Source organism: Pristiophorus japonicus, chromosome 15 (genome assembly GCF_044704955.1).
Source record: "Pristiophorus japonicus isolate sPriJap1 chromosome 15, sPriJap1.hap1, whole genome shotgun sequence".
In the NCBI taxonomy this organism is placed as follows: Eukaryota; Metazoa; Chordata; class Chondrichthyes; family Pristiophoridae; genus Pristiophorus; species Pristiophorus japonicus.
In genome coordinates this window covers 21426544-21450473 of record NC_091991.1, presented here as the reverse complement: position 1 = coordinate 21450473, position 23930 = coordinate 21426544, and the positions used below count along the sequence as shown (strand labels likewise).

Here is a 23930-nt window from a genome sequence, read left to right as displayed (position 1 = left end):
TACGGCGTGCCAATTACCTGTCTGCAATTCACAAGCGATGTCTTGAGAGCATGCCGGAAATCCCATCTCCAAAGGACTATGGGTGGAAACTTGATGTACTTGTCACAGACTAGATGACACTTACTCCAGCACCAACAAATGTAATGGAGTTTGCACACTGTTCATGCAAAAAGACCCAGTGTGCACAAGGAAGGTGTTCGTGTCTTCTCAATAAGCTACCTTGCACAGATATCTGTTCGTGTGTAGGTTGTGAGAATGCTGCATTTTTGAACTAGACTTCTAGGACTGAGGAAACAGATACCCTTGATTCTGATGATTCATAGATATGCATTTCTGTTCAGCCTAACTTTTTTTCAGATCTATTTTGTTATTTCAGTACTTCCATCTTTAAAAAAAAATACTAATTCTAATTATATGGTTGACAAATGAGTACAGGTGTCTGTCTGAAATGTCAATAATTGTGCATGAAATAAATAGCTGCTATAGTAGATTTCTTTCTTAGCAAAAAATATGAAATCAGAACTTAGATTTATGCATAACTGCACCATATGATGCGTCCAGACCTCAGATGTCCTCAGTAATACTTCTTTTGACCAATTCTTAACACTATCCATGCTTAAAATTTAGAAGTAGCACTGAAACGTCACTATTGCTAGGGAAAAAAGTCCATAGCAACCATTTTTTTTTTTACATTTTTCTTTGTTTTTGGCCACTTCATGGGTAACACTCAATTTTCAGATTTGGGAACATTTGGTTTTTGCTTCAGATACATGTTTAACATATTTAACATGGTTCTAGGTATGTCCCACGTGGATACTACGGAACTAAAAATCTAGGCTCCAGCCCACAGTCTAAATTGAACAAAAACAAAAACAGCCTCTTTCACAGGTCAGTCAACAGAGGTCTCCAAATCTTAAAATCATTGCACTATACAGCGCAGGAGGTCGTCATTCGGCCCGTTGTGCCTGTGTGGGATCTTTGGTAGAGCTATCCAACTAGTCCCCACTCCCCCACTCTTTCCCATAGTCCTGCAACATTTTTCATTTCAAGTATTTATCCAATTCTCTTTTGAAAGTTACGACTGAATCTGCTTCCATTAGCCTTTCAGGCTGTACATTCCGGATCATAACTCGCTGTGTAAAAAGAAAATTTCCTCATGCCGTATCTGGTGCTTTTGCCAGTCATCTTAAATCTGTCTCCTCTGGTAACCAACCCTCCTGCCACTGGAAACAGTTTATCCTTATTTACGCTATCAAAACCAGTCATGATTTTGAACACCTCTATCAAATCGCTTAATCTCAACAATCCCAGTCTTTACATGTAACTGAAGTCCCTCATCCCCATTCCAGTAAATCTTTTCAACATCCACGCGACACCCTTCGCATCCTTCCTAAGAATGGTGCCCAGAATTGAACAATACTCCAGCTGAGAGCTAACCAGTGTTTTATAAACTTTTATAACTTCCTTGTTTTTGTATTCTTTGCCTCTTAATGCCAAGGGTCCCATATGCTATTTTAATCGTCTTTTCAACTTGTCCCGCCACCTTCGATGTTCCAGAACATTTAGTTTCAATGTTATAATAAATTCCAAAATACAAACCTGAAAGATGGCCAGCGCATTCTGCTGCCTTCCAGTAAAGAGACTTAATTGTACCCAAAAAAGCAGGGATTGAAGCAGCTGAAAAGACAGAATTTCCGATTTTTCGGATCCTTCTACTGTTTCCATAAGGAACTGCACAATTCGGCCACATACGTAGTCTTTTCCATCAAAGGAGTTCTCTAGCATTAAATACTGCAATCAGAAAAAAAATAAAGATTAAGGCTCCTTCAATCATCTGATGGAAGACCTTTCCTCGGACATTCTAAAGTGGTTCACAACCACTGAATTACTTTCGAAATCTAGTCAATGTTGTTCGATAGGCAAACGCAACAGCTGAGCTAATTTACAAATAAACAGCAATATAACTGATAAGTTAAAAATGTAAAAAATGTAACGTTGGCTAGAACGCTGGGAGATCTGCTTTTCTAATAGTGCATAGACAGATAGGGCTTTAGTTCAACATTGCATCTGAAAAACGGCATTTCCAACAATGCAGTACTTCCTCAGTGAGCAGAATATGTGCTCAAGTCTTGGAGTTTCAGACTGAGAGGCAAGTGTACTACCACGAAGCCAGGCTGACACTTATCGGATACGTTGCTAAGAAATGCTGTTACACGGTACCAACATTAATGAAAGAAAGACTTGCATTTATATAGCATCTTTCACAACCACCAGATGTCCCAAAGCACTTTACAGCCAATGAAGCACATTTGAAGTGTAATCACTGTTGTAATGTAGGGAAACGCGGCAGCCAATTTGCACACAGTAAGCTCCTTCAAACAGCAATGTGATGATGACCAGATAATCTGTTTTCTAGTGATGTTGGTTGAAGGATAAATATTGGCCAGGACACCATGGATAACTCCCCTGCTAGTCTTCGAAATAGTGCCATGGGATCTTATACGTCCACTTGAGAGCAGACGGGGCCCCGGTTTAATGTCTCATCCGAAAGACAGCACCTCCGACAGTGCAACACTCCCTCAGCACTGCACTGGAATGTCAGCCTAGATTTTTGTGCTCAAATAATTAAGTTATATAGCTGTAGCTTTTAATGTGGAAAAATGTTGAAGAATTTCAAATACTTACAGTCCACCAAACTACATTTGTAGAAGCGTACTGTACAGCTGTCTCGCACATCTCCTGAACCTCTTCCTTTGTACCTCGCTTTGAAAACAAGTTGAGATAATGGCACCAAATTTCAGGATTCCCTCTGTTAATTTCAAGTGCTCGAGCTAACGCATTCAATGCAGCATCTAAACATTCTGTTGGAGTCCTAGTAGAAAGGAGATAAAGTATTTGTAAAACCACCTAAATAATATGAATTTCTCAAATAGAAATTGTACCGTCAAGCACAGCAATGCAGACACCTTCCCCATAATCATATGCTGACTTCCGATCATTTATTAGAAGGTAAGAGCAAAATAAAGATGCAAAGCAACATGGGATACTTTTCCAAGAGAAAATGCATGATTTTGTGTTTTGGGTGAGGGTGAGGAGATGGAAAATTATTTTTGCATAGCACACCTTCAAATCGTTTAACATATTAAAACTTTCTGAAACAAAATGCATCAGTGACATCTACTGACAAAAAACAGCACTACATGAGTAAATGAAGATTATAAAGGAATAAATTACTGCAGAAAGTAGCACTAACAGATTTTAATCCGGTAGCAGGTTTTGGTGGAGTGTAACTGCCTAATGCTAACTTAAGTATTAAAAAACGATGCTCAGAGTCTTGCCTATTTCCCAAAAGTTCCCTCGATGTACAATAAAGTTTAACATATATGGGGCTACAGCAACGCTAAATCATAGCAGATTTCTAAACAATCTTCAGATGACATTTCTGACAACCTCCACTAGTGCCGAGATGAACATTTTCTTCAGTCTTTTCCTCACTGAAACATTGCTTTTTGTAGCCAGTAACTGCTACTGGAAAAAAAGTTTTGTTCTACACTAACAGATCTCCATGGTATTGCTCATTAAGTTAGAGGGTGTGCAAATAGCACCCACACCACGAAACTTAAAAAACTGAAAGCCTCTTTATATTTGAGTGTTTTATTTTAATTAAATAAATAGAGGTCTCTGAATCATTAAGGCAATTGGATTTGTAGGTGTGTAATAATTTTAACATACGGTCCTTATATGAGCTCAAAGCTGCACTGACATGAAAGGCAAGTTTAAAAAAATTAAATGCCTCTACTATTTTAAACTAAAAAGCTCTTATGACTGTACGGCAACAATCGGTATATATTTGTATTATGAGTTTAAGTGCCTGTAAAGGATTCCTGTTGTTTAACAGCTCAGTGGTAGCTTATCTTGACAACAGGCTTGGTGGGAAGGCCCAAGCACAAGCTTCAAGGCCCAACCACACAGTGTCGATAGGGAGCAGGTACAATGTAGCCCCAAGTCGGCCAACCATAAGTGGATCCGGCAGGTCGGGGGACCCCTGTAAAAAGCAGCGAGGGTCCCAGATGCCCAAAGAAATGGAAAGCCCAAAATTTGAGTTTTAAACACGCCAGAAAGTGTGGAAAGAACATTCGAAATTCAGATGAAAAAAAATCGACGTCAAACTCTGGCAACGCCAGTAGCAAGGTGTGCAGCTACAACGTGACAGGATATAGCAAATGAGCATCTTGCCAATTTAAAATGTTGGCCTAAAACTCATGTCAAAGGAAGTAGGCTTAATGCGAACAGAAAGTGCTCACCATGTACAAGACATTGCCCATGGTGCTGCCCACAAGTCAGTCGGCACACACACAAAATGGTGACAGAGTTGGGAGGGAGACTTCAGAAACTTGGCCCACAGAGCCGCCTAGTAGCCAGAGCTGCAACTGCACTGACAGTTGACTTCGCGAAACCCAATGGGAAATGTTGGAGAAGTGTGACCAAAAACTGAAAACAGGAAGTGCGTGCTCTGTACAAGATTTTTAATGTTGATATAGATTTGTGTTTTAGCGGATCTCACGGCATTACTCGCCGCAGGTCTCATGAAACACTGCAGTACGAACAGGGGGATTACGCCATTTAATACCAAAGTATTATTCTGCTTTAAGGCCAAGTCTATTGGCTGGGTGAACATATTCAGATTTGATGGAGTGTCAGAATCCTGGATGTTAGTTTTTTTTTAAATAACAAACACCAGAACATTTCTCTCTCCATTAGCAGATCCCAGAACAGAATTCCTGCATCTCAAGGCCACGCTTCAGTGTTTCACACTCCAGAAACATGCTCAGCACTGCTCTATCTGAGATGCTGCCAAATCCCAGCTTGCCCTTCTGCAGTACTCCCAGATGCGGGGAATCCCATCTCTACTCTCTTGAAGCCTCTTGTGCTTTCAGACAAGTGTCATACTCAAAATTCCCATAAAAATATTTAATCAGCAAACTAAAAGGACTTGTATTTGTATAGCATTAACAGGAGGTGTGCACAATATGCAAGATTTTAATTTACCCACGTGTATACAAGACAGGGATGAAGGGAGGAGAATGCGAGAGTGGAAGAAAGCGCGTATGTGAACAAGGATCAGGGTTGGTTGCTGTATCTTTACTCCTCATCTCCTTCCTGCTGCCATCGAATGGCCAAACATTCACCAACTAGGGACGTACACGAACGGCCACTTGGTTGAGATACTGGAAGATTGCCAGCTCCAGCAGAGCTGTATTACAATATAAATCACAGAGGATGTAAAGGGGAGAAAATTGAAGAAAATATTGTGTCACAGAATATCAGAACAGCAAAATGGGATGGCAGTAAGACAAAATTGGTTTGGGTGCAGAGATAGCAAATAAGTGCCAACTGCCTGTTAATGGATAGACACTATAAAAATACTCGTTAAAAAAAATCAAATCAATGGAAAACCAAAATGATTTCTAAAGGTATGGATCGGATTCTACCCTCCATTCCTGCACAAAACAAATGGCAGATCAAAGTTTTTGTCCATGAAATTTATATGGAAGTTGAACTTAAAAAAGATGGTGATTCAAACTCACTTGAAAAGGAATAAAGTTGTTAGGAGTGAACAAAACATGCTGAGTGTGAAAGGGTGGATGGAGTAGGATCATGAGGACGGTACGAAGGTGAACCTCCAAGGCAGGAGGATGGAGTCACAACCATACTGGAGGCCACAAGGGGGGGGAAAGTAAAAAGGTACTGCTGTAATGTTCCATAGATGGCTCCATTTTAACTTTATAAAATGTTGATTCTTTAAACTAAGATAGTTGACTGTGATGGTACACTAAATAGACAACCTGCTTGGGACCTAACCCCAAATATCAATTGACGATGGTTAATTTGCTTTTAAAGTTTACGCCCTGCATGACCAAATACATTTTCTATTTTTAATTATGGTTTGTTCAGCTCCAGTTTTTATGCAGTGTTTATACAGTTCATAGCTCCAGGTGGCAGGACTTCCTGATTTAACAGAGTCCTAGATTCAAATATCTCATTCCCAATAAAAAAAAACTAGATTCAAAACAGAAAACCTTTGTGTAGTTAAGTTGTAACTGATAAGTATCATCAAGCATCACTTTAAATTTTAGTGTTTATGCAGCTGAGTAGCTTTAAATCAATACTGACTGAAAGGAATTTAAAGTAAGTGTGTACTATAAAGCAACAGTCCTAATCCGAATTGTAACATTACCTCCAATGTTTGTAAAAACATTAAAATTAATTAAAAAGGCATTTACAAGTTAGCACGTGTATAAATGTACCCATTTTGATGACCTGCAAAAATTAGTGCAAAAATAGTTGGGCAAATGTGTCAAGTTCTCATGGTTTGCCTGCATTGTTGACCTGTCACTTTATAGAACAAAAATTGAAAAACTTCTAACACCATTTGACAAATCAATACAGGTGCAACGTCCCGAATCCGGAACCGAAAACCGGACATTTTGTGTATAGCTGATGGAGTCGTCTGGAATCATTGTCCGAAAACCGACCATTTTTGAGGCAAAATCCAGCACGGATTCGGTCAAGGATTCCGGATTTCAGACTTGATTTTCTTGTTTGAAATCTAGAAAAACCTCAAAACCAGAACAGATTCAGTAAAGGATTCGGGAATTCAGACATTGTACCTGTATGGGCATTTTGAGGATGCAAGGTTTAGGCACAATACTTGCTTTAACCTGAAAGTTCATCCAAACAACAGTACTCACCTAATGCACAACATATTGCTGAATTATGCCCAAAGTAAACTCTCAAATTTCATTTGTAAGTTACTTAATAAGGACTAATGTCTGTCAATATAGTAAGTTATTTGAGTTCTGTCTGTGGCTGTTTGAACTTGTCTGCAGCAAAAGAATGATTCACTAAATGAATTAGACAAGACAATTAAACATTAATTGTATTTACAGTTGCAATTAATTTCATACAAATTAGTTCAGGAAATTACTAAAAAGCACATACCCTTCCTTTTGATTCATGTATTTGTATGTAAGTTTAATCCAAAGCTGTACATCATGGGGATTCTCCATCACACTTGTTTCTAGGTTGGCAATGTCATCAGTCTCCGCTGTAAAATACCGAACGTCATCTGGAGTAATAACTGCATCCAAAGCTGGAGTTCCAGACCATGGACGTTCCACAGACTTGGCTAAAATATAAGGATATTGTTGATTCAAACTGGAGGAATTGAACATTTACAAAAACACCCTCATGAAAATTATTAATTTGATCTGATGCAAAAAAGTCAATTAAAAACCACTATGTTAAGTACACAATTTCAGAAATGTCACCCTTTGTCCCAGCAAACACATTACAAGCAGCCTTTAACAACTTATTTTTTCTGCTCCTCAGTGAAGCACCAGTCAAGTCAAATCCCAAGATACACTCCAGTCAGTCCTTCCAAAAAAAACTTTGCAAGTTACCACAAATTTACTTTATTTACTGTACCGCACAAAGCCGTATCCTACCACTTTGTGCATTAACACACCAACACTATGCCAGTCGGTCACCTCACCAACTTTGATAATGCTATAGATGAAGGTGGTTTGTGTTTTAATGATTTTTTTTGGCACTTAAGCTACTATTCTTTGCTCCAGCTCACTTAGTGGTTGGTGTATTTTCCAGACTTCAGTGTTTTGGACAACGGTATGGTTTTCAGTTTACAAGCTTGATGGCAAGACATCATCGGTCAACTTTGATTAAATACTATAAAATATTGTTTGTTGGAGGGACGAGATACGATTGCACAATGATAGACGGCGTTGAGATATTGCCAGAGGCAGTGATGGCTCCCAAAATCTCCAGGTTCGCAAGTAGATAAGTTGAGGAAATCACCTGTCAAATCTAGTAAAAAGCTAATATGAGGTATCTGAGGTGACCACAATCTTAAACACGAGCATTCTCAGCATAGTTTTCCTTACAAAGTGTTTTACCAGAAGTTTACAGCTGGAAAGAATTATTCAAATCTTCCGCTGCATTTAATTCAGCAGGATGAATGGACCAACAAATGCACAGCCAGCTTGTGTTCCCAATTCTGGTACGATAAGTGTTCTTGGAGCATACAGAATGGCTACCACACACTTCCCCTTTAGAGGAAATAATGCCCCTGAAATTCTGGTCAGAGGCTTCTTTCGGACGAACGCCTCCAACCAGAGAATTTTTACAAAAGTACCCGGAGGCGCCTGCGATTGCGTTGGGGCGGCCTTCTCTTCCCGCGCTGCGAAGGGCTCTCCTGTCCTTAACGTTCGGACGCAGAAGGTGCAGTCACATAATATCAGGTACAGTATTCCACAGCTTTCTCATTAATAGCAATGAGAACTCCATATCTCCGAGTTCTCATTGCTATGAGAAAAAAAACACTACACAATAAAAAATAACACCTCACAACTTTAATTAAATTAATTTTAATTTTAATTCATAAAGGTCTGAGAAAAAAAATTCCAATTTTTATAATTTTTTTTTTTAATTATGATTTAAAATAAACTTCATAGTGGGCAGGGTTTTAACAATAAAGTGTTTTTTTTAATTTAATTATGTTTGTGTGTGTTGTAAAACTCTTACGCCTGTAAAACTAGGCTATGCGCCTGCGCAAGAGTTCTCAGGACATTCGGTGGGCAAGATATGGGTAAATACCGCAATCTCGCCCATGCGGATGTCCTCGCTCCTGAGATGCGGATGATCTGTCAAGCTACAGTTTGACAGATCAGAAAAGCTCATTTTCAGCGCATGCGCATTGTGCACTGAAAACCGGCTTTTGCGATGCCTTCCTGGGTCCGTACACACTATGGACCCGGGGAGGCCGGGATTCCTGGGCCTGTGTGTCTATTTTTGTGCACATTAAGAGATTGCGAGACTTTGTGCCATTTTACATCACATTAGATATCGTTTTGTACTGTGGACCTATGCCTGTTATGAACTGCATTGCACGAATCCAAACTCATTTCAACATTGACCTTTCAAGGACTATTTTCAACTCATCCATATGGATTCTTTTCAATCCAAGGTACTGGAGCACTAGTTCTTAGAAACTGTTCTCCTACAGAATCAGGTCCATTTGCTGAACCATTATTGCACACCTCTGGTGGTCATCTCTATGGGCAACAAACAAAACGATTGGACCAGCTATGAATCAATCAGTCATTTGTGTGAGATGTATATTGACTAGTCCTGACATAGAAGTTACAAGATTTATCACAAACTGCTTCACGTTTTTTTTTTAAAACTGTGCAATATTATCTTTTAAGATAATACTTAAGGGATCATGATCAGAATAGACCTCTAGATTATTTCTAAATATATCAGATTGGTACTAAGTTTAGTAACACCTATAGCTCAATAGGCTGAAATTTGACATGAAAGGAATCTACTGAATAATTTTGGTAACTAATAACTGATCAGTGAGAAAACCAGCAATCAAATGTGTGAACTTCTAACCAGGCTTTCTGAGCAGATTAGAGAATCAGAAAGTTAGAGCAAAGAAGGAGGCCATTCTGCCCATCATGCCTGTGCTGGCTCTTGGAAAGAGCAATCTGGTTTAGTCCCATATTCTTGCTTTTTGTCCATAACCCTGTAAGTTCCTTATCCTCAAGTCCCTGTCCAACTCCCTTTTAAAATGACTTATGGAATCAGCTTCCACCAACTATCTGAGTGAAACAATTCTCATCCCCCCCCTCTAGATCTTTTGCCAATGATTTTGATATGATCTCTGATTATTGACCCACTCACCAGAAGGAATCATTTTTCTCTGTTTACTCTATCAAAACCGCTCATCATCTTGAAAACCTCTATTAGGTCACCTCTTGAACTTCTCTGTTCCAAGGAGAACAGTCCTAGCTTTTCCAACCTCTCCTCAAAACACAAGTCCCTCATCCCTGGTAAACCTCCTCTGCACCCTTTGGCCTTTACATCTTTCCTGACATGTGGCGCCCAGAATTGTCCACAATACTCCAGCTGAGACCTAACCAGTGATGAAAGTTTTTTATAGTATAGTGGAAAAGCATTTCAATATGACTAAAGTGGTACTGGTGCCTTCAGAAGCGTGGAGATCTACCTTCAAATGGGTTTACAAGGGACCAGGAGAGACAAAGTGCTGCCACTGGTGAACTAGCGCTACCAGATGTCACTGATCACTTATTTTATAGCCACGGGTAGGTGATCTCTCAGCCTTATATACAGGCCAGCAACAGCACAAACAGTCTTTCACACATTTTGAAACCTCAGATGACCTTACCAGTTTATAATAATGTAGTTTCAACATTAGAACATCTTCATTTTCAAAAAAACACAAACAACCTGATTAAAGACTAAGATCAAGGTCAACAACCCTAAAAGGCTATGAGTGCTGTTGACATCAAGGGAATTGTTTGGAAAAGTTCATTTAAAAAAAACACATTGTCATAATTATTTAACATTTTAAAAGGGCCTGCAATGAAATTCCCTCAGACAAATTTTCAGATCAACTTTTTTACATGGTTAAGTCTAAATTTTTAATTATGGTCCTGTAGTTTCAAACCCAAATCGATGACTGCACGACAACAGTGCTTCATTCGCTGCAAAGTGCTTTGGGACATCCTGAGAGTGTGAAAAGCACTATACAAATGCAAGTTCTTTCATTCTTTTCTCTCAACCATGGAACAAAACAGAATTTACAAACTTCACTTTGTCCCTTTAAAGAATGCAGCCATTCTGAAAATCCCATCCCTGGTTAAATTAATCAAGAATTCCCATACAAGAATTTCAAGAGTTAATACCAGGTGTGTCTTAAACGTTGTTTATTTGAATTGTTGCTAGGAATATACTGCTGACCTTTGTAGGACAGATTTATCGGTGCATTTTTATCTACAGTGAAAAAAAGGAGGGAAAAATTCCACTTATACAATAAACACTGTATAATTCACTTATCAGGGCAATCTACTATCAAAGGACAGATAGAAGACTACGCTGCTAAAATCTCACCATGAATGAAATACTGAACAGATGAGCTATTTAATGTGTGCAGTGCTTTATCAATGATCCACCATCACATTAGTTAAAAGGAGATGCCGATGTATTCAGACAAGATAAAGATCGCATTTTCCAAATATTGCAAGAACAAAATCAATGGCTTTACTTTTAAAACCCATTCTAATCTTATCTATAGAAAGCTTATTCATACCATATCTTACTGGTCCAGAATTTTGTTCATCATCACTGTTACTACTGCTGCTGCTTTCAGAAACTTGTTTTCTCGAAAGCTTGGGCTTCCATTTCCTTCTGTCTTTGAACGTTGTGTAAGGAGGTGCTGAAACAAGTTAACACTTTTTTAAAATGCTACAATTTTAAATTCCTACTGTTTTAACTTGCAAATGTGTAATTTTTGTCATTTAATTTCCAAACTCAACATTCCTGAATCAGTTAGCATTTCTACACCCAAGAACTTAAGATGAGTTTTGGAAAAAGTAACATTTCCATGAGTATATTTCTTCAGTAAATATGAAACTTAATGAAACTCATGAGTGTTTATACCAGCTCACAAATTCACAATGCATTTGTTTTATTGTAATATACTTCAAATCATGTTCCAAGTTAAAGTCAAACACTCAAACTCTATTATGGCACATTTTTTGATTAATTCAGTACATAAGTGTTAGTAAAAAGCTTTTACTTTGGATTATCTCCATACGACATATATGGACATCATAGAATCATAGAAATTTACAGCATGGAAGGAGACCATTTTGGCCCATCGTGACAAAGAGCTATCCGCCTAATCCCACTTTCTAGCTCTTGATCCCTAGCCCTGTAGATAACGGCACTTTAAGCACTTTTTAAATGTGGTGATGGTTTCTGCCTCTACCACCCTTTTCAGGCAGCGAGTTCCACCCTCTGGGTAAAGACATTTCCCCTCGTATCTCCTCTAAACCTCCCATCAATTACTTCAAATCTATGCCCCGATTGTTGACCCCTCTGACATATCTGTCCTTATTGCAACTTACATTTTCTTCCTCACTCCATTCCCCTCCTTGTCTTCTGCAGGCATTAACTTGCACCGTTTATGGTGCATTAACCAAGTGTTTATTTTTCATAGATAAGTCTCGTTATGATAGGCTGTGCATGCATCACAGCTGAGCCCAATTCTCAATTCAGTTCAGGAGCAGGGTGTTTTTATTAAAGTAGATACTGGACTAGCAAACTAGAGGTCATGAGTTCAAATCCCACCACCGCAAGTTGTGAAATTCAACATAAAAAGTTCAATCATTTGTGGGCTATAAATACAATAAGTATCGAAAAGAGTTAACTGAGAAAATAAACATTGTTACTTACTGTGACCAGTAGTCTCATTCACTTTGCTAACAAGCAGAACAGCCATCTCATCTGTGGTCATACGATCTTTGTTTTTGCCAAATTGTTTATCGACATAATTTTCTGAATATATATGTATAAAAAAAAGTCAGTTAATTCTACGCTGCGATGTTTGCCTCAAAATGCAACACTTTCAACAAAAGAAATTATCAAATTTTGAATACTGTCATACACGGTAACAAGTACTTCACATTTTATAAATCAAGACAGTTTACATAAACATCTGAACAGTAAATCGTAATTTGATTACCCGCTGAAACCCGGATTTCTTCATCTGTACTAAAATCTGAACATTTAATCAGAGATAAATTGTAGGAGAGAAGATCTTGAAACAGCTGGCACTGATTTAAAATGCAGTCTCTCATGTGCTGCCTAGAAAGAAGAAAAAATATTCCAGATTTTAATATGTTTATAAATCCTTCGCTTCCCACATCGCCAAACATTACAATGGGCCTGAATTTGCAGTCAGAGTACGCTATCATACCGCCTTGGAAATTGAATGTGAGTTCAGGACTTAATAGCTTCCGAATAGACAGATGATCCACTGCGCCTTTCAAGTCCTCATTCAAATGATGCGCTGGCAAAAAGTTGGGCTAATTGCCCAACTACTGCGCATCAATTACGATGGAGGTTTTTATGGCTGGTGCAAGTAAGGGAAGGGGTGAAAAAGAGAGGGAATTAGAAAATTGAATCGTAATAAGAAACGAAGATGGTAAGCGCTGTGTGTCAAGCTATATGAGGATGTGAGGACTGTCATATTTTACCTATTACAGTCATTACATTGACTGTATTTCAGTTTCTATCAAAACAATTAGCATTAGTTCAGAAATATTCTGTTGCACCGTGCACCTGTATATTTCTACTTCATAGTTTGAAAGTGATAGAAAATCACAGTTGTGCACTATATGACAGAAAAGCTAATCTGAACCAAGATAAAACTGCGGTTGAAATTCCGGACATTGCAGCCACCGTGCAGAATATCAGAGAGACATTATAAAGTAGCTTTGTGTTATAGTTTGTGGAAAAAAAAGTAATGTGGAACAGAATTCCCAAGGCTCGGTTTGAGGGCTGAGATAGTTTTAATTTTTTCCAATCTTGGAGCCTTCCAGTAAATAACACTACTTGCTCCAAAGTATTGTATGTGTTTTTTTAAAAAAAAAAGGCAAGTACTGTACATCAATTAAATAGAATTAGTATCACACCGTTTCATTTGCAAGTTGTGGGGCTTTCTAGGTTTCCTGATTGACTAGTGAAAGGAGCACTGGCCACATGATCCCAGGTACGATTACACATAATGGCATCTGGGTTCTGTGGGCCACTGCCCTGCGCACAACTCCGCAGTGAAACAACACAAGTTCTCGAGGGGGGGGGGGGGGGGGGAAAATCGCACCAGGTAAGTGCGGATTTTGTTCGGATATCGGCGGCATACTCCTTAGCGACCACAAATTCAGGGCCACTGAGATGGGTGCAAAATAACTTCTGTAATGATAAGCCATTGAAGTTTAGGCCACTTTTGCACCGTCAGGACCAGAATCCAAAATTGTGGCAATTCTGAAAATAAACAATGTGGGGGGGAAAAAAAAGTTTCCAATTCCTAATAAAGCATTGCAATTTCATAGACGTCTGGCGAAAGTGATTGAGTAATTTATTCACAGTGACCGGAATCCCAAATCTGTTAACAGACTTTATAGTCTTGTAAAAAGATAGATATATTTTTTTCAAGTAGTATTCATTTAAGGAATTTCCAATGATCCTACTGTTTTAGGAAAAACAGACCATTATATCTTTAGTGCAAACATATAGTCAAGTAATAAGACATATAGGGCTGGACTTCCCAGTCTTCTCCGCTCCGTTTTTTGCCCCGGAGCTGCGGCAATGGTGGCGGTGAGGTGTTCTGGTCGGGCGGTCAGCCTCCAGCTCCCCGAAACGATCCTAGGGTCCGGTTTTGCGGCAATGCAGAGCAGCCCGCCGGGAAGAGCTGCGCCGGTGTACAACGCCCCGGTTGCAACACCGGTGTGAGTTTGAGCTCCTGCCCGACCCGTCCGCCTGGAAGCGGGCCTTGCAATGACAGCCTGGGAAATCAGGGAGGTCCAACCATTCCATTGGTGAAGAGGTAAGTAATGGAATCCTGAGGTAAATGAGATTGTTTTTCCTTTAAATTTGTTTTTAGCGATTTGTTTTGTGGTTGCATGGTCAATGTCTTGGGAATGTTTGAGGTTTTTATTTTTGAGGTATTTGTTTAGGCCCCCCCCCATAAGACATCTCTCGGAGTGCTCCCGGGCCCAGCTCATTAGTTCGAAAGTTTCCCATCCTAGCGCCAAGAGAGGTGTATATCATCTCCCTTAGCGCTGCGCCCCCGATGCAGGGACCAGATGTCCAAACTTAACTACGGTGGCCGCTAACTTTCCCGCCCCACCTCCATTATCCTCCCAAAAACATAAAAGCCTGAAGTCCAGCCCATAGAATTTTGTCCTAAAACTCTTCCATTGACAAAGTAGTTATCATGTAAATTCTTCACTGCATCGTTGATTTTATGTTAAACTAATTTAATATTCATGCATTACCAAACAATATACATACCATTGGCAATCATCATCATTGCATGTACCGGTTAAATCAAAACGACAGAAACACTGCTTGGGCTCAATCAAATTGCTGTAGGAAACTGAACTAATCAGAAGTTTCTCCTTGTTGCGAAAGTAAGGGCTGAATCTGCAGAAAAGAGGTTTTTTTAAAAAAGTACATGAAAACGCACTACAGGACAAACTTTGATAGCTTTTAAAAACTAAGGAAATAAACCACACATTTCAGTCTGAAAACATCTCAACTATAATCTAAAAAACATTTCAGTTATATTGGTCCTGCGCCAATTTCAAATGTGCAGATTTACCAGCAAATGGATTTCCTCTAAAGCTCATGGGTTTTCTATGCTGAGAGCAATTGTCACTGGAGTTCTCAATTTGTAAAATTTAAGTGTAGTTTCAATATATCCAATTCTTGGCTCAGCAATTTAAAAAAAATTGTATCAGTTAATCAATCACCCAGTGCAGTTGGTCTCGTCGCCTTTAATCCATTCGCTAAGTCAGGGAGAATGTCATAATTAACCTACATCATTTGTCACTGTGACGTGTGCGCTTCATGAAACGGAACCATCCAAAAATGTTAACAGAAATAAGAGCAGACACAGAGTGTTTCCATTTGTAGGGAGGAACAAAACTGGAGACCATCAATATAAGATAGTCATTATGAAATCCAACAGGGAATTCAGAAGGAACTTCTTTATCTAGAGAGAGTGGTGAGAATTTGGAACTTGCTACCACAGGGAGTGGTTGAGGCAAATAGTTTAGATCCATTTAAGAGGAAGCTAGATAAGCATATGAGAGCGAATGGAATGGAAGGAAGGTTATGCTGATAGAGTGAGATGAGGAAGGATGGAGGAGGCTCAAGTGGAGCATAAACGCTGGCATGGACTGGTTGGGCCGAATGGCCTGTTTCTGTGATGTATATTCTATTTAAATGCACAGGCCATACATTCAAAACTGCTGTTGTGTCAGAATAAAGGTGCGCTTTTTGTATTAAATAACAGTACAAGTACAGCAGAAATTTAAAGGCACAGACACTCAGTGAAAGGTGTCCTTAACTCAAACTTTTCAACTTTTTGTTTAATGTTAACTATCCATTAGAATCTTGCTGCTCTGCAATTTTGATTTGACAAAGGCATAAATATCTTGTTTGTGCACCAAATTTTAATTAAAATCAAGGCAAACAATAGAAAAACAATGGCAAGCATTACTGCAGCTCTTTCCTCATGAAATCGAATGCCTCAAGAGGAGTGTCATATTCAGAATCAGAATAAAGATTCCACTATATTAGCAATCCACCACTAAATTAAGGAATGCAGCTGAATACCCATTTGGTCTAATACAACTATGTCAATATGTATTTTACGTCTCCCCTGTGGCACTTCAAGTGGGATAATCATTTTTTTTTTTTAAGAACAGGGGCACGTTATCACGCATGCAGAAAGTATTACTTTATTGCTCAGATGAAACTGCCTCTTTAAAGCTGTAACGTCTAACTGTTGTTCAGCAACCACTGGCTGAGTTCACTACAAAAACCAATTAAAGCGAGTGAGTTCATTATATATAGAAGTTAATGAAGAGGCTGCAGATGTTAACTGGTATTTTCTGTTGACAGTTGTCATTTGAAAAAATGGCCTGTTTCCTTATATTATTTGTTTTTAAAACAGTTACACAAATTTTCATGTGAAAGACTGAAAAGTCACATGAAATGTGCTATAAATATTGCTAGTGGATTTTCCATGGCATTGCCCAGGGCAAGTCAGAGAATACATCTTTATGATACGTAATGCAGAATCTCTTAACAGAGCCACTGATTTATGGTCCCAAGTCAAATTCCAAGTTTCAGTCTCCACTAAGCCACAGTCTCTTCCAGTTAAACATTGGGATTACTAAAACCATCGTCCTTGGCCCCTTCCCCAAACTGCTTACCCTGGCCACTGATTCTCTCTCCTCCACCACCGGATCACATTTTCAGGCTGAACCAGACTATTAGCAACCTCCACGTCAGATTCAATCCTGAGCTGAACTTCCAAAGTAGGACCCAATAATTCCTTCCCTAAACCCCTCTGCCTCTCTCTTTCACCTCCTAGTTCCTTCTTAAAACCCACCTGTTTGACCAAACCTTTGGACACCCCACCTAATATTTCCTTCTTTGGCTCGGCATCCATTTTTCTCTTGATTATGCTGCTGTGAAAACACCTTGGGATGTTTTTCTCGGTTAAAGGTGTTATATATTAATGCAGGTGTGTGGTCACACTTTTGTTACAAATGTAATCTTTGAAAAAAAAAACAGCAGTGACTTAATGCTGCCCATTTCTGTATTCTCCACCCCCCCCCACCCCCACTCACCCTAAAACTGGTGAGCACTTTCCAATGCACAAAAGTCCCTGATCAAACAATGACACTTTGACTTAACTCAGCCTCTGTTTACTAAAATTAGACTTTATGGCCTTGCATGCACTTAAAGGAGAGAAAACCAATCTCACCTGTAACAATGCTTTAGAAATGAAGAACAAATACATGCCTTTACGCTTTAACAGCAAATTAATTCATTAAGCATTATAATGTTATATGCTTCTGTCCTCAGTGATCCTCCAACTTACCCACTGAGCAACAGAGGAATTCGTGAAATATATAAAAAATATAAAAGGAGTATCCGCAATAAGGTGGATGAATTAACTGTGCAAATAGATGTTAACAAATATGATGTGATTGGGATTACGGAGACGTGGCTCCAGGATGATCAGGGCTGGGAACTCAACATCCAGGGGTATTCAACATTCAGGAAGGATAGAATAAAAGGAAAAGGAGGTGGGGTAGCATTGCTGGTTAAGGAGGAGATTAAGGCAATAGTTAGGAAGGACATTAGCTTGGATGATGTGGAATCTATATGGGTAGAGCTGCAGAACACCAAAGGGCAAAAAACATTTGTGGGAGTTGTGTACAGACCTCCAAACAGTAGTAGTGATGTTGGGGAGGGCATCAAACAGGAAATTAGGGGTGTATGCAATAAAGGTGCAGCAGTTATAATGGGTGACTTTAATATGCACATAGATTGGGCTAACCAAACTGAAAGCAATACAGTGGAGGAGGATTTCCTGGAGTGCATAAAGGATGGTTTTTTAGACCAATATGTCGAGGAACCAACTAGGGGGGAGGCCATCTTAGACTGGGTGTTGTGTAATGAGAGAGGATTAATTAGCAATCTTGTTGTGCGAGGCCCCTTGGGGGAAGAGTGACCATAATATGGTGGAATTCTGCATTAGGATGGAGAATGAAACAGTTAATTCAGAGACCATGGTCCAGAACTTAAAGAAGGGTAACTTTGAAGGTATGAGGCGTGAATTGGCTAGGATAGATTGGCGAATGATACTTAAGGGGTTGACTGTGGATGGGCAATGGCAGACATTTAGAGACCGCATGGATGAACTACAACAATTGTACATTCCTGTCTGGCGTAAAAATAAAAAAGGGAAGGTGGCTCAACCGTGGCGATCAAGGAAAATCAGGGATAGTATTAAAGCCAAGGAAGTGGCATACAAATTGGCCAGGAATAGCAGCGAACCCGGGGACTGGGAGAAATTTAGAACTCAGCAGAGGAGGACAAAGGGTTTGATTAAGGCAGGGAAAATGGAGTATGAGAAGAAGCTTGCAGGGAACATTAAGACAGATTGCAAAACTTTCTATAGATATGTAAAGAGAAAAAGGTGAGTAAAGACAAACGTAGGTCCCCTGCAGTCAGAATCAGGGGAAGTCATAACGGGGAACAAAGAAATGGCGGACCAATTGAACAAGTACTTTGGTTCGGTATTCAGTAAGGAGGACACAAACAACCTTCCGGATATAAAAGGGGTCGGAGGGTCTAGTAAGGAGGAGGAACTGAGGGAAATCTTTATTAGTCGGGAAATTGTGTTGGGGAAATTGATGGGATTGAAGGCCGATAAATCCCCAGGGCCTGATGGACTGCATCCCAGAGTACTTAAGGAGGTGGCCTTGGAAATAGTGGATGCATTGACAGTCATTTTCCAACATTCCATTGACTCTGGATCAGTTCCTATGGAGTGGAGGATAGCCAATGTAACCCTACTTTTTAAAAAAGGAGGGAGAGAGAAAACAGGGAATTATAGACCGGTCAGCCTGACATCGGTAGTGGGTAAAATGATGGAATCAATTATTAAGGATGTCATAGCAGTGCATTTGGAAAGAGGTAATATGATAGGTCCAAGTCAGCATGGATTTGTGAAAGGGAAATCATGCTTGACAAATCTTCTGGAATTTTTTGAGGATGTTTCCAGTAGAGTGGACAGGGGAGAACCAGTTGATGTAGTATATTTGGACTTTCAGAAGGCTTTCGACAAGGTCCCACACAAGAGATTAATGTGCAAAGTTAAAGCACATGGGATTGGGGGTAGTGTGCTGACATGGATTGAGAACTGGTTGTCAGACAGGAAGCAAAGAGTAGGAGTAAATGGGGACTTTTCAGAATGGCAGGCAGTGACTAGTGGGGTACCGCAAGGTTCTGTGCTGGGGCCCCAGCTGTTTACACTGTACATTAATGATTTAGACGAGGGGATTAAATGTAGTATCTCCAAATTTGCGGATGACACTAAGTTGGGTGGCAGTGTGAGCTGCGAGGAGGATGCTATGAGGCTGCAGAGCGACTTGGATAGGTTAGGTGAGTGGGCAAATGCATGGCAGATGAAGTATAATGTGGATAAATGTGAGGTTATCCACTTTGGTGGTAAAAACAGAGAGACAGACTATTATCTGAATGGTGACAGATTAGGAAAAGGGGAGGTGCAAAGAGACCTGGGTTACATCAGTCATTGAAGGTTGGCATGCAGGTACAGCAGGCGGTTAAGAAAGCAAATGGCATGTTGGCCTTCATAGCAAGGGGATTTGAGTACAGGGGCAGGGAGGTGTTGCTACAGTTGTACAGGGCCTTGGTGAGGCCACACCTGGAGTATTGTGTACAGTTTTGGTCTCCTAACCTGAGGAAGGACATTCTTGCTATTGAGGGAGTGCAGCGAAGGTTCACCAGACTGATTCCCGGGATGGCGGGACTGACCTATCAAGAAAGACTGGATCAACTGGGCTTGTATTCACTGGAGTTCAGAAGAATGAGAGGGGACCTCATAGAAACGTTTAAAATTCTGACGGGGTTAGACAGGTTAGATGCAGGAAGAATGTTCCCAATGTTGGGGAAGTCCAGAACCAGGGGTCACAGTCTAAGGATAAGGGATAAGCCATTTAGGACCGAGATGAGGAGGAACTTCTTCACCCAGAGAGTGGTAAACCTGTGGAATTCTCTACCACAGAAAGTTGTTGAGGCCAATTCACTAAATACATTCAAAAAGGAGTTAGATGAAGTCCTTACTACTAGAGGGATCAAGGGGTATGGCGAGAAAGCAGGAATGGGGTACTGAAGTTGCATGTTCAGCCATGAACTCATTGAAGGGCGGTGCAGGCTCGAAGGGCCGAATGGCCTACTCCTGCACCTATTTTCTATGTTTCTATATTAAGAGTTTTGTGTATAGTGCACCTCTTCTGCAAGTGTCACACTTGCTTCCTTTAGCCCTTTACCCGTCACACTTTGTTGATTTAATGGAACAAAATTTGACTTAAACAATGTTAACCAGTGGCCCCACTAACTGTTACCTGGTATAGCACTCCGACTGTATCTGCAATTCACTATGGGCAATACCATGGGAGATTTGCTAGTATTATAAATGGTATTTCCAGCAGGCATTTGTACCTTTAACAAAAATAAATGCTCCTTTGTTTCATTATCCTTTTAATGCTAACCAATTATGTAAACCAATGCTAAAAGGAATGTTTCCATATACATCTGTTTTGTTAGACTTGGTGGATGCAATGGGCTTTTGTGTGTGCTGAAGTCAAATGAACCTTCAGCCAAAAGCTCCATTTAAAGTTCTGGTTTGTCTCAAAGTAAATTATCTTATTTACTTTTCTCCTTCCCCATTTAGATTCCAACTAATTAGTTTTATCAGGATTGAGTTTGTTTCAAGATATAAAAGTATTCAAAAGGGTAGTAAAAGCAAGCCAATATATTTTTCTTTCATACCTGTAAGATTTGAAGACCAAAAGAGGGCTATTATATGTTCCAAATGGAGTTGGTTTCAAATCGACTTGTCTTGATTGTGCCAACACTACATCCAAATCCACAGGAATCTCCTGTAGAAGACAGCAATTCTTTTTTTTTTTTTTAAAAGTACTAACATTTCAAGACCTTTAGAAAAATCACTTTACATGTTCTGAAGTTTAAAGAACTATTCAAAAAGAAAAAGTTACTTGTAACCTGAGTAGGAAGTACTGTGATCAAGAGCTTTCTAAACTGTGTATTTAAATTATATGGAGTTTGAGGTGTAAAAATTATAACATTTCCAAAAAAATTGCAATTCCACTCTAATTATAAATGTGGATAAACGGTAATTTCTCATTATAGTGAGCTTTTGTCTGTGTTTAACTGAATAATGTTGCTAGTGATAGAAATTTCCAGCAGTTTACTTAGGTTGTGAGAGTGTGGAAATACTAGCACAGAAATTCCTGCCTCCTGGGTCCATATGGAGTGTGTACAGACCTGGGAAGGCATCGCAAAAGCCGGTTTTCAGCCCACAATGCGCATGCGCTGAAAACGGGCTTTTCCGATCTATCATGCTGGAGCTTGACAGATCCTCCAAATATCAGGAGCAAGGACATTCGCATAGGCAAGATTGCAGCATTTACCCATATCTTGCCCACCAAATGTCCTCAAAACTTATGCGCCTGATAAAAGCAGGCACATAGCCTACTCTTACAGGCGTAAGAGATTTAAAATACACAAAAACATTAAAATAAAATTATAAAAACACATTTTATTGTTAAAAAACCCTCCCGACTACGCTAAGTTTATTTTTAAAACTTTAAAAAGTATTAAATCGGAATTTAAAAAAATACATAAATAACTAATTTAAATTAATAAAAATGTGGTGTATATTTTCAATTCGTGTTTTTGGTGTTGGGGGCAGGGGGGAGGGGGGAGGGGGTTCTCATTCATAATAATAACTTACGGAGTTCCCATTATTATGAATGAGAACATACTTTACTTTGATTGGCTGCCTAGAGCCACATGACTGCAACTCCAGCTCTGCGGGCGTCCTGACATGCACGTGCTGCGATGCGCAGTCAGTGGAGGCCTCAGGACCGGGATCTCTCGTGGGCGCAGCAGGTTCAGGTAAGCGCGCATCTTTTTTTTAAAAAAGTTTTTCCCTCGATTGCCCGCGGGAAGCAGCCGACTGGGAGTTCTGGGCCAATATAATGTCCTTAATGGCTTTTACCCAGAAATACTTTACCAAGTGCTTGAAGTGAATTCCAAATTTAAAAGCAAAGCGTAGAAAATTTGTTAATAGAATAAATGTGCAACAGATGTATACAAAAAAAGTTTTAAAACATTAGCACGAATATTTAATTTTGTTAGAAAATGTGGCACCCCTTTAGAATACGAATGCACAAGTTTTATACGGGTACGTTTTATACTTATTGATTTTTGGCATTTTGCAGATAGCACAATTTAGAAATTGGACTAATTACATAATCATGCTATGTTCATATTAAATGAACCTAGCATCTTTTGGAGGTTAGCTTAAAAATCTGAAATCTTGCTTTTAAAGTGCTGATGAAATATGCAAGAGTGGTCTGATAAAAGTCTATGAAGTTTGATCATAAGCCACCATCCAGAGGAATCCACTTCTTGCATTGCCCCAGTAAAACCAAGTATCCTTTTTAAAGTTAAATCATATAAATGATTGCACTGAACTTACATTTAGGTCCATGACATGCAGTTTCACAACCTGAATGATCAATTGCAAAATGGCACAGGGAAAGAATCAAACTTACAACACACGCACAAAATACTAACTCACGTCAGCTGTGGCTCAATTGGTCGTACTCTCACCTGAGTCACTAAGTTGTGACTTCAAGTCCACCAGAGACGAGCACAAAAATCTAGGCTGATGCTCCAGTGCAGTACTGACAGGAGTGCTGCACTGTCGGCGGTGCCTTCTTTCGGATGAGACGTGAAACAGAGGCCATCTATCTGCTCTCTCCGGTGGGCGTAACCACATGGCCCTATTTCGAAGAAGATAATCTTTTTGCTCCTCTACGCCTTTTAAAATAATGAATATGTCCTCCCCTTAGACTTCCTCCCCAAAATGTATCACCTAAAATGTTTCTGCATTAATTTCAACCCTGATCTATTTGGCTAATCTACAAATGTATCTCTATCTTTCTGAAGTTGCTTTTTTTGGTGTCTCGGTGAGAAAACAATGATTTATTCAGTCTGCTCAAAACTGGAGGATGTTCCTCACCTCCAAAAAATACCAAATTTCTCTGTGGGACTTCCTCTAGCGAGTGAGTCAATAACCAAAGGTTATAGGCAAAAAGATCCAAAGGGGAGAGTCGTCGATTTTTTTCATGCAGTTGTTGGGATCTGGAACACTACCTGAAAAGGTGGTGGAAGCCAATTCCATAATTTTAAAAGGAAGTTGGACAGATCCGGAGGACGAAGAACTTACAGGGTTACGGACAAAAAGTGGGGATGTAGGACTAAGCACGACTGCTTTTTCAAAGAGGCAGCATTGGAACAACGGGCCAAAACAGCCTCCTTCTGTGCTGAAAGTTTCTATGATTTCTATTTCTAAGAGCAGGGGAGTTATCCCCATGCCAATATTTATCCCTCAATCAACATAACAAAAACAGATCATCTGGTCATTATCTGATTGCTGTTTGTGGGAGCTTGCTGCGCGCACATTGACTGCTGCGTTTCCCACATTACAACAGTGACTACAATTCAAAAGTTTGGCTATAAAATGCTTTGGAACTTTGAGGTTGTGAAAGGTGCTATATAAATGCAAGTCTTTCCTTTTTCCCAAGCAGCGGGGAGTCCGGGGATCGGCCTATAAAAGGCAC

At 39.7% G+C, this 23930-nt stretch overlaps 1 protein-coding gene across 2 annotated transcripts in view; it reads right to left on the bottom strand.

Moving 5' to 3' along the window:
- Window positions 1-23930, bottom strand: part of LOC139280631 (zinc finger C3H1 domain-containing protein-like) — a 76564-nt gene that overhangs the window by 20282 nt on the left and 32352 nt on the right. For both annotated transcript variants that reach the window (XM_070900203.1, XM_070900204.1), the window contains exons 16-23: window positions 21049-21158; window positions 14962-15093; window positions 12632-12753; window positions 12343-12444; window positions 11195-11320; window positions 7003-7189; window positions 2686-2872; window positions 1600-1791 (exon numbers count right to left, since the gene is read on the bottom strand). In XM_070900203.1, the coding sequence (XP_070756304.1) occupies window positions 1600-1791; window positions 2686-2872; window positions 7003-7189; window positions 11195-11320; window positions 12343-12444; window positions 12632-12753; window positions 14962-15093; window positions 21049-21158 (1158 nt within the window). The remainder of the gene's footprint in view (window positions 1-1599; window positions 1792-2685; window positions 2873-7002; window positions 7190-11194; window positions 11321-12342; window positions 12445-12631; window positions 12754-14961; window positions 15094-21048; window positions 21159-23930) is intronic.